The sequence below is a fragment of the Synchiropus splendidus genome, chromosome 12 (genome assembly GCF_027744825.2).
Source record: "Synchiropus splendidus isolate RoL2022-P1 chromosome 12, RoL_Sspl_1.0, whole genome shotgun sequence".
NCBI classification, from domain to species: Eukaryota; Metazoa; Chordata; class Actinopteri; order Syngnathiformes; family Callionymidae; genus Synchiropus; species Synchiropus splendidus.
In genome coordinates this window covers 16,223,333-16,237,271 of record NC_071345.1, presented here as the reverse complement: position 1 = coordinate 16,237,271, position 13,939 = coordinate 16,223,333, and the positions used below count along the sequence as shown (strand labels likewise).

The 13,939-nt window shown below is 41.8% G+C and overlaps 1 protein-coding gene across 3 annotated transcripts in view; it reads right to left on the bottom strand.

The window, feature by feature from the left end:
• Positions 1-222: 222 nt before the first annotated feature.
• LOC128768216 (nuclear factor of activated T-cells, cytoplasmic 1-like) overlaps positions 223-13,939 on the bottom strand; it is a 49,818-nt gene continuing 36,101 nt past the window's right edge. For all 3 annotated transcript variants that reach the window (XM_053880941.1, XM_053880944.1, XM_053880943.1), the window contains exon 10: positions 223-1,521. In XM_053880941.1, the coding sequence (XP_053736916.1) occupies positions 1,466-1,521 (56 nt within the window). In that variant the 3' untranslated portion in view covers positions 223-1,465. The remainder of the gene's footprint in view (positions 1,522-13,939) is intronic.

Here is a 13,939-nt window from a genome sequence, read left to right as displayed (position 1 = left end):
TTTGTCCCTAAATAAAATCAAAAGTTCCACTGATGCAGACTGAAATAGGCTCCTATTCTATTTGAGAAATCTGACACTTTTCAACGCATGTCTTCTGTTCCCTTAGCTTGTACTTTACGTCGAAAAACGTCACACAAACACAAAGAGAGCACTAATGTCATTTATTTATTCACTGATGAGAACACATTAAATGTACTTAAAACATTAAACTTTCCATAAATATTTCTTATTAAAGACAGAAGTGGAGGAAGCATCAGTTAAGAAGGCGAATAAGGCACGAAAGAGAAACCTTGTCCATACATTTCCATCATGCTACTATAGAATATTTATAAAAGGAAGCGATATAGAAAGCTGTCGTCGGCTAGATGATCCTCAAGGTTGGATCAGTGTGCATGCTCTGAAAAGACCCACAGCAGCTGCTTGGAGGAAAGGATTCTGATGAATGACGCCACTGTGAAATGAATTTGTCATATTTGGTCAGGAAGCAAGAAATCTACGCTAAAGTGCTTCTCAATAGTGACGCGGGGGATTCACTCTGACACGGGACAATAGCTTCACCAAAGACCTTTGGTGAGCAGAAATCTATTATTGCCAGCCGTATGCAGCAGTCCTGTCGAACCTTCAGCCTGATGAACTGAAAAACTTCAGATTATCTCTGCGCCTATTTACACCTTAATCTGCAGTGCAAGAAGTAACATTGTCCTCAGCAGGTAAGCATACCGTTGTTCATTTTTATAGCATCAGAAAGATGGAAAACCGCCTTCATATTCTCCTATAACATCTTCAGATATGTGCGATATATTTGGATTGTCCGTGCATCGTTCTGTGACGGGAGCCGACTGGAAGACAGGGTGATGCTAAAGTAGGCACAGAGGTGAAAATGCAAAGAACATAATGCATGACGAAAGCATAAGGCATACATTCTGAAAAAAAAACATGTTTATACAAAATATTATAACATTTAAATGAAAGTTGTGTAGTAAAAAATAAAGAGGACATATTAACAGACTCCCGAAATCACCCCTTTAATTCAGCATCCTCGTAAATAGACAACTAAATAACACGTTAAATTATTAAAAAAGGAATACAAGAAAACTTCCGACTAAGTTTTGTATTAACTGCTAATGTAGATGGCTGTCTGAGTATCGATCCTATAAGGCACCAGTTTGGTTCTTGTGGCCAGTCAACATGAAGCGATGAATTTTATGACGACAGCTTGTCACCTTGTTGGGATTCCTTTTTTTAGTTTGGTCCGCTGTGAACTAGGGTCGGTGCGTCGCTCCTTTCTCATTTTAGTTTAAAGATTTGCTTGTTGTTGAAGAAGCAGGCGCTGATGGGTGATCGATGTGGACGATCCAGGCTGTGAATTCCGTCTTCATCCTCTGGATCCTGCTATGTCCATGTTGTTTCCGTCGGGGTGTAACAAGGATGTGAGCGTGCGCTTGATGCTTACAGTCCTGGGCAGCTATGCATGAGTGTGTACGGAAATGCTGGAGAGGTCGTTCCGGATGATTTCGTTAACTGTGGAGACAAAAATAAATAGATAAATTATAAATCAATGACAAGATAAAAACATACACATGCAGTAGTGAACAGCTTTCTGTGTCGTGGGCGACGAAGTGGGGGGTGATACAGAGTGTGACAAGGGGACGGGTGTTGCGTTTTTAGCGTCACAGACAGTGTTCAGAGATATTTGCAGCTTTGCGTCAGTTATTGAAATTGTTGTGTTGCTTTTTTTTCTCCTATGAGGAGGACGTAAGGCTCGGCAAAGAGCAGTTCTTGATGGGAAACCCTGATATAGCCTGCAACTTACTGCCATGCCAATTCAAGACCAGTCCCAACAGACCCACCCACTGCCAATACTACAAGTCCCCTCACACACTAGAACAGTTGAAGCCCCTTCCTCCAAAGGAAATGAGTGGTTCTGAATTCTGCATGGAACCAAATCACAGAGATTGAGCGGTGACCATTGGTAAATGGACTTTGCTATAACTATACTAAGCTATAACTAACTGACATTGATATTAATTGTTGCTGTAAAAAATCTGAATTTAAATTTGTGTCGATTTACGTAGTGTTTTTGAGTTTGTGTGTACACAGTAAGAAGCTGGACCAGAAAGATGACATCTGGTCAGCCGGACATCACTGAATACTTGGCTCTGAAGCCGAAAAACAGTTGCTGCAATCCAAACATATCAATGTCATTACAAATCTTCTCAAAGTCATATCGGACCCAAACACACATTCTTTTTTTTTCACCCTGTGAAGTCTTGTCTTTCCTGTGCCCGCGCCTTTCCCACACTGCAGCAGACAGAGATCGGCACGCCGTTGTTATCTGCTCTGTGTTCTTTGGCAAAACAAAGGGAAGCGAATGAGGCGATGGCGAGGATCTGCGAGCCCCACGGCTGGCAAACTAAAGCTACTCAGTGAAGCTGGGAGTGATAACGGAGTGCCGCGATGGAGACAGCGGACCGTTGGGCACCGACATCGGCCTAGACGGGAAGTTGACCAACTGTGAGGCACTTTCTTATCTCCAGATACCGATATGTGACGCATTTGCAGCGAAAGGATGAGTCACAAGACTTCAGATGCATCATAAGATGGCAGAGCAGATGGGATATTATGTGCACTTGTTCACAAAAAAACGATTTAAAATTTGAACTTTTGGAAGCTACTGAAGTGTTTTTTGAGTTATATACTCAAAAAACAATTCTCTACCAAGGGTTTAGTATTCAATCAAAATGATTCTGAAATCGATTATCTTTATTTATGAGAATGACAAAAAGTACTTCTTATCTAGGGTGAGGGATTGTCTTTGTTGCCGTAACCAAAACATCTTATCAAACTATGAATGAAATTTTATTTTGGTTCTTTGGTCCTTCAGGTTTCTACTGCCACCTACTGTCCCATTGAGCTCATCTGAAGTTATTTATGACATAAATTCTATTTAAAATTCTAAAACTCCAAATGCTTGGTGGAGGTCCGCGCTCTCACAATGTTTTTGTCACATCAGAGAAAACAACCTCCAGCTGAAATAATGACATTTTCGAAAAGAAAATGGCTTACTGTTACTTTTCAGAAAACAGTTCATGTCAACAAGGCTTGCCACCACACAACAAATTATCTGTTACATTGAATACAAGCACCATGCTGTGAGAGTAGCTAGCCAGTATTTAAAACGCATTCGACTTGTAAACTATCGTGTTCTCCATAAATGCAAATAAACACAGGGTTATTTTGTAGAACCATATGTGATCTTTTATGGGATTTTTAACATGCGCTTTTTGGAAATGGCCACACACATATGATTCCTATTTTTTCCCCATGCGCTGTTAAACATCCGTATACAAACACAATACGCTGGCTGGGACTCACCTCCCTAAACAGACGGAACTCCCATCGGAAAATTCCAGCCTGTGCCAAAACTCCTGGCTGTTTTCGACGCACTAACACCGACGGGCATTTACACGTTTCGCAGTTATTTTTAGCTTGACTGCGACGCACCTATAGGAAGTGCAGGTACATGTAACCATTAAATGAGCAGAATCAAATGGTGTAGCTTGATCACTGAGGTGAGAAAACAGCCCCCGGGCGCTTTTTCGAGAGGTGAGGGAAAACCCCAGAGCTTTGCTATGAAAAGCCACAAACACAGTCTTTTTTTTTTCTCTTGAAGGGAAAGCAATGACTTCCTTTCTTCTTCTCAGTCACTCTTAAAAAATAATGACAAGTTCTCCGCCTAACTGCGGTGCAATTTTGACGCAGTTGAGACTTTCCATTGGCATGCAGAGAGACGTTCCACTGAGAGGAAATGGGTGATAACAGGACAGGAAGGTGAAAAGATACCCTTCTGCTTTCATTTCAGAACTATCGGAAACAGACACATCAACCACAAATGCCAACAATAAAACCACCACAATGCTATTTATAGCTGTTTTCGATCAATCTTTGAGAACATTTTTGATTAAGTAGATCAGGAAATCCAGTTTTAGACGGTGCATTAGGGCATGCAAAAGGCAATGATAAGGGAACTTAAATGTCTTTGTAATTCAAAAAGGAGGACTAATAAATGATTTATAGTAAAACAAACAAAAAGATGTAACTAGTTAACCATATGTGATATTACATAACACTTCGATTTTAAGTTTAAGTTTATCAATAGGGTTAAAACCAACTGTTTAAAACACATGAAGATTGTTCAGGAACAGCATGAGTCAGTCTCCATTTTTTTACGAAAGGGATTGAAAATATTAGAAGACATGCTTTGGTTTTGATAACTTATTCCTTAAATCATTGTACAGGTGAATGATGTTTTCAGAGTTGCTCTCGCCTTTCCACAAATAAGCAGCAGTAGCTAGGACAGTCTGGGGAACATTGTGTTCCCGTAGGAACCCTAAAAAAAACCCTAATGTCATTGTAAATAAAATCTTAAATGTTGTTTTGTGTCTAGCATTATTCATTGCCTATAAATAGATATGTGGCGCAAGACAATCGAGTCTTTATGTAGCCAGGCATGTTCTTAATTCTGCCTTGACAAGTTTGAACACTTTGTTTTGATCTTTTTTTTCTGCTGCCTAAGTTAATAACGGAACGGCGGGAGGACACCCTCTCATGAATAAACATAAACAATGGAAAAATGAGCAAATATTCCCCGGTGAAAAATACACACCCTGCTGGCCAAACAGTGTGACATTGTCGATTAGACGCCGCGTTGCCGCGATCATTGGAACGCGAGAATAAACTGATAGTGACTGCATCTGCACGGCAGGTCAAACTATGTCAGGCAGGTGTGGGACACTCACAAATGCATGGCTGTGCTCTACTCATATTGAACCTGTCGTCTAACCACTGAGTTCATATATATGGATGTTGTTCTTACACACAAAACTCTCCATCAAACGTCACATTTAATAAGACGCGCTTTGAAAATATTAAGCGCTGATCAATGGTGATGTCAGAGATGCAGATTCTTTCAGAGAGCAATAGCTCCCTTGTGCTGACCAATGTTATGACATCGGTGTTCTGCAGCATAACTATATATATGGACCAACAAAATACGTCCCTTTGATGCTGACGCAATTTTTTCCAATTATTGCTGGTTACTGGTGTAAAAATCATATAGTTCATATGTATATATATATATATATATATATATATATATATATATATATATATATATATATATATATATATATATATATATATATATATATCATACAATCAATACAATCAATTCATTCTGTAATACAATGAATGTATAATGAAAAAAGTATTCAAGATTTCATCATTGGGTTGTATGGCCTTAACCTCTGCTGCTGACTTAGGGGAAAAAAAAAAACAAACAAAACCAACAGGATCAACTTAACTTGACATACAGTAGGAGTCTGTCCTTTTTGCAATTCTTGAAGTAAGTTATTTTCATAGTTTTGATTCCATATACATGAAGTATTAAGCAATGAGGATTGCGTTGTACAGGCTTTTGGCTAGCAGAACATCAACTCTCCTGGGGACATGTATAAATATAAAAGATATAAAAAAAAGATAAATATATAATAAAATAAAAAAAGTGACACCCTACATTTAAGCTCTATTTTCCCTCCATTTTTTCCATGATTACTTTTGTGAATGTGATTTAAAAAAATATTTGCTGACTCATGCCTTCCTAGCGGTTTCTTCGCCGCTGATGTTTGCTGATCGAATCTTTCCTCTCATCTCGTGAGTCGCATTTCATCCGTCTGAATGCTGCGGCGCAATGAATTGCTTCTGATTGGTGGAATATTTTCTCTTTAAGCCCTTTCTGGGGAGAAGCTTGAAACATTGAAGAATATTCCAGGCTGATAACTGTCATTTCAATGACAAAAAATACAACCGTAGTGGTTACGCTTGTGGGGAGGAGGACGGTGAGGTGCCCCTCAACCTCATCCCAGCCAAACTTCACTCTTGTGTCCCATAGTATTACCTAGTAATTACACTTTCTAGATGGTATAATGCGGCATGAGACCTTCGCACTGTCTAGAACTTGTGAGTTTCCGAGTGCAATGATCAGAATAGGCGTCTTGTTTTCTTCACTCATCTAATCTTCAGATAGGAGCGAGAGAGGCTCCTGAGAATCTACTCACCATTGTTCGTTGATTACACTTTGCACTGGTGTTTGATAACACCCTGGCTTCCTCGAGGAACAGAGGATGCCCTGTGGTCTGCTGAATGTGGTGCCATGAGAGCAGCGAGCCGCTCCGAGGTTTCTGCTGCCGTAACTTGAGCCACATCCAAATCGGCTCTGACTGGTAATGAGCTTGCAAGAGAGTGACTTCACCTCCCATCAGATTCTCTGAGCTGCCGATCCTAAACATGACCTCTGAACCGAAGGGTGTATCGGAGGCTTCCTGCCAGAGACTTCTGTTCTCGCTTTTTTGTCTCCTGATACCGAAGGGCACCTTCCTGAACTTCTCTCACTTTCACTTCTTGAATAAACTGCAGCTGTGCTGGGGTCAAGGACCTGCATGCTCAAGTGAGGTCTGATATTTCCTTCGCTTGCTTGTAACTGGAGTGCAAGTTACACATCAGCTTTGTGAGAGAGGCGAGGTGACTTCCACCTATTGTGAGGAAGTCTGCTTGAGTCATGCAAGTTCTACCCGACCAACACAAATGTTTGCCTTCAAGAGTAAATGAAGTCTCGCCGCCAGGTCGACTCGGAGATAAACCTTGTTTGAACTCTCCCTATCACACAAAATTGATTCAACAGGGAAGCCAAACTAAAGCTGAAACTTGTTGGAGAGAGACAATTGAATTTCCTGCTACATATTACTTTTGTTTCCCTAGTAGATCAAATCTCGGCCTCAGCAGAAACACTTAATGGACAATTTGCCGCCTCCCACACAGGGCTCGGATGGCTGGACGAAGGAGCTCGGACAACGCCACTTATCTCCATCTGATCATGAGCGAGGTGAAAAATGGGGAGGACCGAGGGTCACAAGCCAACGTGCGCAGCCCAGAGAAATGAAGATGAATTGACTGAAGGAATATGAGCGAGAAAAGGATGGTGGTTCCTGTCATCATTCCTGCAGATAAACATAAATGGAAGAGACAAAGTGTTCCACTAATGCCTCATCATGATAAAGTGCTTCGTGAATTCATCTGCAGGCTGCCTCGCAGGTAGACAGACTCTAATCCATAGCTGGGATCCCTTTGGGCCTAATGATGTGATGATATGTACAGACGGCATATTTCATCCCCGCAGCTACTCTGATGTGCGAAGCGCTGGGCTATCCCATGTGGAAGCACTCAGTCTCCTCAAGTGAAATACCGTATCAAGGAAGGAAGGGGGGGAAAAAATTGATAGGGCGGGTGGAGGCTGGGCTTTTTCCTGAAACAAAGCTGGATTTCTACTCGAAGTAGGAGCTCAAGTTCAGCCTTCAGCAGCTGTGCACTGGTGGACGGTGAAGCGCCGGCGGCGGCTGCAGCCAGTCATCACCTCGAAGTGAAGTCGACGGATGATGACAGCAGATACTTATACGATTTGGGCAGCCAAAAAGAGGTGCAGGTAACCTGTTACAAAGATGTCAAATTTTCTTATTTGGAAGCAGCACTGGGGACGAATTGGGTCCAAGAATAACAGTAGCGTTGCGCCGACTCCTAAAATGTGGGGGGAAGTTGAGAACAGATCCTTTCACCTTCATGAAGTGTTTTGCCAGGCTGCATCTGTAAACAACAAAGTGCTCTCACGTCACAGAGGAGAAGTCCAATCGATATGTCTGCTGCAGATGAGGTCGACCTCAAGATGGGAGCTGGGGCGGGCTTTACGACACGATATGCTTTGAGCGATCTGCGCTCGGTGGCGCGCGCCACAGGAGCCCCGGTTCTGGCTAATCAGATGTGGTGCCAAATGACGCGAGCCAAGGTGTTGATTGGGCAAAGCTGAAACTTACGTGGCTGAAATAACAAGAAGAATTGTGTGATCCAGCAATAAAAACAGCATTTAAAATGAGACGAGAGACCCACCGGTGGCGCGTGCTTGTTTTGGCTGCCGGTGCGAAACCTCTAACTTTGATGAGGCGCGGCGTCGATCCTCTCCCTATCTCACCTCACTCTGCCTCCCTTTGTGAGGCTGCCACTTCCCTCTGCACCTCCCCGGCCTCTCATTTCCTCCAGATCTCAGGAGAGCATGAGGTGTGCTTGCAGGAGGCTTGGAGGGGCCGGGGCGGGTGTTTACATCACCCACGCTGAAATCATTGCCTCACAATACAAAATAGTTTGGGTCTGACTGGGTTTTATTTCTGTGTTAAACGCCTTGTTTGAAAGCAACGGCACTTCACTAGTTTTAGGGGAAGGGTGTTATTCTTTTGGAGATCTAAGAATAACTCTATTGAAATAAAACCAAAAGTTGACAAACATTGTTTATCACAACGCCAAACAAGTTAGAAGAGCTAAATTAATTCATCTTGTTTTGCTTTTATATTTTTTTTAACATGGCCAAATGATAAACAATAGTTCAATGTGTGTATATATGTGTGAAGAATTACTTTTCTTTGACATTTTCTTTGTAACTTTAACACTAGTATTATCATTGCTTATTTATCATAGTTGGTAAAATTAGCAGGGGAAACTTTCTTCACCACATCGTAGTCATTCGTGAAAAAAAAACAACATAGAGCAAAGCTTAATCCATATCCTTGGTGCGAGAGATATGGAAGTGGACAGATTCAAAGTCTCTGAATGGCTCACTACCTCAGAGTTTATGGTAAAATAACTCGGCCATCTGATAGAGGTACGCTGATTGATTCAGAATTGGAAACGTATGCCGCTGTGGCGGCTCGTGCAGACGGCCCTGAGATCTCACCGGTTCACAAAATGGCACAGAGTGTAAAATATGACCATATTGAAACAATCATACTACAGCGGGTTGCAGCCATGTGAGCGAAAACTTGGCAGTGCACCTGCATGGACTATGATTTACAACTGTGTTTGTGCTGTTGCTTCTTTAAATCACCCGCTGCTTGTCAGTTCTAGTGTTGGGCTTACAAAAAAAAATGCTTTGTATATTTATATGAAAAGATAATGTGTTGTTGATGTCTACAAATGCTTGTGCCAGAAAGTACTTTGCTGTTCATAGACATTTGGACCAAAGACAGACTTGATATTTTCTGACAGCGAACACACACCAGTTCACTCCATTATATACTGGATGTGAAGCTTTCACACACTTCCAGCACTGTCTGTTTTCAACTATAAAGCAGCGCTACTGCACAACACAGACAATCCCGGTTCCAAATTGGCAACGCTTTTCTCTTATTCTTTGGATAACCTGCTAAAACACGTCATTCCACATGACCCAGTGAATCATACACTGGAGGTAACAAAACCCTAAAAAGATCCCACTCTATATTTTTTATCAACCCCGCAGTGCTCCGGTGAGCTAAACCCCAACTGAATGTGATGTGATTAATAATCCGTCCGCTGACCTCGAGAGCGGCTCTGAAAACGCTAAATCTTCAGAGCTCACGGGAAGTTGAACTGAGGAGGTTGCGTGAGGGCAGATCACAGAGTTATTTAAGACTACGACTCAGGTAGTGCTGGTTTTCAAGGGAAGCCGTCTTGGCAGAGGTTGCACTTATCTCTATTGTCTGCTTTGATTTTTTTTTTTTTTTTTCTGACAAATCCAGAAAAATATAATCCATCTGGAGGCTGTTTAGTTAAAACGCTATATCTCAGCATGGCAGGTAACGGTGTAGCTGCATTGCTTCATGATAGAAAACTTGAGACACATGGAACCTTCACTAACCTCTAAACCAAAATCAGAAAGTGACACCTCAAGAAGCATGAAAAGTTTGTTGATCTTGGGCTACTATGCTGTTCCCATTATAGTATTGCCTTTCTTCTGAAGACATTTACAATTCTCAAACAGCATTTGTCGGACATGTTTAGGCTCCTTTGAAGGCTACCTTTGATCCTCTATTTCATGCAGTCCAACTTTAATTGTTTGAAAAATGCCACACATTTGGTCCACTAGAGAACCTTGTTTTTGCCTGCAACACTTTTAAACCTATAAAAGTTTGGAGTAGTTTGGTTGAAAGGAGTGAACAAAGTCTTTAATTACTCTCAATTCCTTATGCGATTTAAAAAAGGGCTCTGCTGGCTTGGAAGCGTTTACAAATATGTTAGAACGCTGTTTTTGTTAAGAACGCAGCTCATCTGAGTGCAATCGGCCGAGTCTGGGGAACCGTAAAGGTTTAATAACCACCGTGGGTCGTATGTCAACAGTAGGACGCTTACAGTTCATCGGTTATGATCATTCCCACCTCAGAAATAAACCCGCTCACCCACTCCTCGGTGAGTCTCAGCGCTGCTAGCTGCCACTGGTGGGAGTGGAAGAAAATCTGATCTTTAACTTCAGCTGTGTTTGTCTTCCTTTGACTTTTTATGTTTTGGTTTTAACAGCTTCAGCTGTGAAAGGAGCCCGGAGTGTCGTGTGTGCGTGTGTGTGTGTGTGCGCGTGTGTGTGCAGTGAGAGAAGCTGCCAGGGAAAATCACCAAGATTGCATGCTACTTTCTTCCACCTCACATTTTCCCCTCCTTCCCTGAAGTCTGTCTGTGTCTCCCATCTTTCTATGGCTGACCTGCTTCTTCTCATGCTTGCTGAATATTCTCGGATAGAAGGCCACGATGGGAATCTTGTGACCCCAAAATATCAAAGCTCCCTCGTATATCGTGCAGCTTATGGCTATTTCACTAATTTTGTCCCATGAGCTTATACTATGACGGCATATACTGTATCACACAAATGACAGACAGAGGGAGAGAAAAACAAAACAAAAAAAACCCCAACACATATTGTCGAATGCACTTGAATCAAACGTAAGCGATTGTTATCTGTTTGACGGAGTCCTGGTTGTAACGGTGGATAATCTTCACTTCAGTCAGATTTCCATGAGAGATAGCTTAATGGACTGTGACAATAGACCAGACATCTGCGTTTGGTTACAGCTCTGGGATAAAATGTATAGGACTTATCCAATCGGAATTTACATGAGCCAAAAAGATGTTAAAAATAGACAAGGTTAAAGTCAGAGGCGTCAATTCAGACAACGCTAAGGTATGGCAAGCGGAGTTGCCAGTACTCTATTGATTCTGTTGTTCTGTTTTCATTTGTAGTAAATGTATAGCTATTTAAGAATGGAATAGTCAATATAAATTGTAATTGCATAAATATAATTTGAAAGCCTAGTATGGCAGCTGCCATAGTTATTGTGAGGAATGTTCATAAAAATGCACTCGGAGAGTGCAGACCTCGAAAAAACCCATTTCCTCTAGATTATCATTAAAATTATTTTTTAAACCCAATATTATTGCCCTATTTTTATTATTGTTTTTTCAGCATTGACATGTTATGAATAGCAATGAGCACAATCAGACAGCAGGTGGCAGAGACAAACAATACAAAAAGGATGAGTCAATTCCTGCTCAATACACCTTCGGATCTTCAGCATCAGCCATCCATTTCAGATCTTTAGCGAGCCCTTCAGCTAGTTCCTCTCAATTGTCCTGGTTAGCCATTGCTAGCGTTGCTTAGCAATGTATGTGACTGGAGCTTCATCTAAACACGTTCATATATCTACGCCTTTCAATACAATACAATCCAGGAACTTCAAAGATTTCATAGTGAAACCCAACTTGCATGCCTCCTGGCTTCAAGCAGTCTGCAAACTCCAGTTGCATCGCTTAATATCTGGCAAATGGTCTATGGCTCTCACTTATATTGCGCTATCCATGTTTATCCAGCAACCAAGGCGCATTACACCAATCCAACCATTCACACACTGATGGCAGTAGGCTGCGACGCAGCGCCCTATCTGAACCATCAGTAGCCATCCAGAGTGAAGCGTCTTGCTCTGGGACACAATGACGACACAAACACGTCAGGAGCAGGGATCGAACTGACCACCTTCCAGTCACAGGCCGACCACTCTACTGTATAACCGTGATGGTCCGACCAGTACCTCGAAAAGGCCTGCCATATTAATTCAATGCCATATATGAGGTATGAGGTTATTAAATATGAAATGTCTTGCATAAGGTGGCAGCTGGTTAATGGCAGTCTCGCATGTGTCCAAGTCCAAACCACAGGCCTAGTCTGAGTTCTGACCTCCACTGATGTGTGTTTCTGTGGCTTTCCAGCAAATGTTCCTTCAACCTCAGAATGTGAGCCACACAAACCAGGGCTCTAAACAGCTGTGTCAGGAAAAGCATGTGATATATAGCTTTAATAAATAGACTTATGTCTGCATCTCATTTTATTTAGTCCAGATGTCTCACCTCCATATCAGCCTGAGCTATTCGGAGGAAATCAAATAATGATATGTACATAAGCAAATCCCCATTGCATAACTTTGACACTTCTGGCAAAAATAAGTCTAACCAAATCTATATTTAAGTATCCCATCTGTGAATCTAACATCCCAGACTTAAGAGAAACCCAATTTGTTTAGACAATTTAGCTACAGTGTTTCAGCAGACACATTCTTTCTTCCTGACTGGATATTATGACGGAGGGACTGAAACCAAAGCAGATTCCTTGGCTTCACTGCTGGAATTTGGGGTGCACACAGACACACAGACTGAGACAATGATGTAATAAATAGGTTAATGTCCCACTGATCAAGACGGATGCAATTTCAACCATGAATTTCCGTTCTTGCAGTCAAAGCCGCAGAATTGAGCCTTGATCAATTCGGTCAACTCACCATATGGTATGGACAATGGTGTACAAACACGTGTGTAGCGTCACAGATAAAACGGGGGGAACTTCATTTCTGACATACAGCACATGACATACAGTAAAATATAAGTAACACTGGTGCCTCCTCCCAGGTCACACTTTGCTGCTTCTTATCCTCCTTTATCATCCCCATGTAAAAGACTCCAAGTCTTCAACCACAGCGAGGTATTTGTGCGAAGTTACGCAAACTCGAATGTCTAGCCTCCTAGTTTTGCAACACTGGAAATTGACTGTTTTATAACTCTCTTGGCAGAACGTTCTGATCAGTCTAAAACTATTAAGCAAACTGGTTTCTTTCTTTCAACATGGTAACTTGTTTTTCTTACATTCTCTAAATCCCTACTGGTTTCTTAGACCTTTATTTTGAAAGAGATTGTTTAGAAGATGGCATACAGAAAGTTTGACACAATGTCTAAAGGCACCGTGACATGCTTTCAATTGTTCCCATGGTATTATTTATTCACAAGAACTCTCAGCTCAGAACTGTTTCAAACAGGTTAGAACCTCGACTGGGCTGGCCACATTTTGCCTTCGTCTTGTTCTTCAGCAGAATCCGTGGGAGATTCATACCACCGATTGATTTGGCACGTAAAAACCTGACCCATTCATAGTCCCGAGGCGTCAAATAGTGACTTTCATCAGGTGATTTTTGTGTCCCATGCTGCGTCACTAAAGTGTCACTTGGTATATAAAGTGCCTCAAACAACCACATGTTTCAGCCACTGTGACGGCACCGATTGTCTCGCCCCGAGTGCATTCCAACTCCTCTTCCCCGCCTGTAAGGTGGGAAAGAATAATTTTGAATCCATTGAAACACAGAAGCATCAACAGGCAATGCGGAAGGTTGACTTCATAGTCAACATGGGATTCAAAAGTCACCTGAAGAGATTGATGTTTTGGGAGTGAGAAGGCTTGAAACTTGAAAAGCCATATTGCTTGACTGAATCCTAGTTGCCACCAAACCAAATACTTGTTCATCATCAAATACTTCGTAGTCGACACTTTCTCATGTGTGTTTTAACAGGCTAGTTCAACAGAATACGAAAAACATTTTAAAGCTTCGGCTTATGCCATTTCAAGTTTGGCCAGTGGGGGCAGCTCTTAAGTAAAGAGCACTTTACTTTTGCAATAATTGCTTCAGCACACGAGAAAGTAATCAATCACAAACGC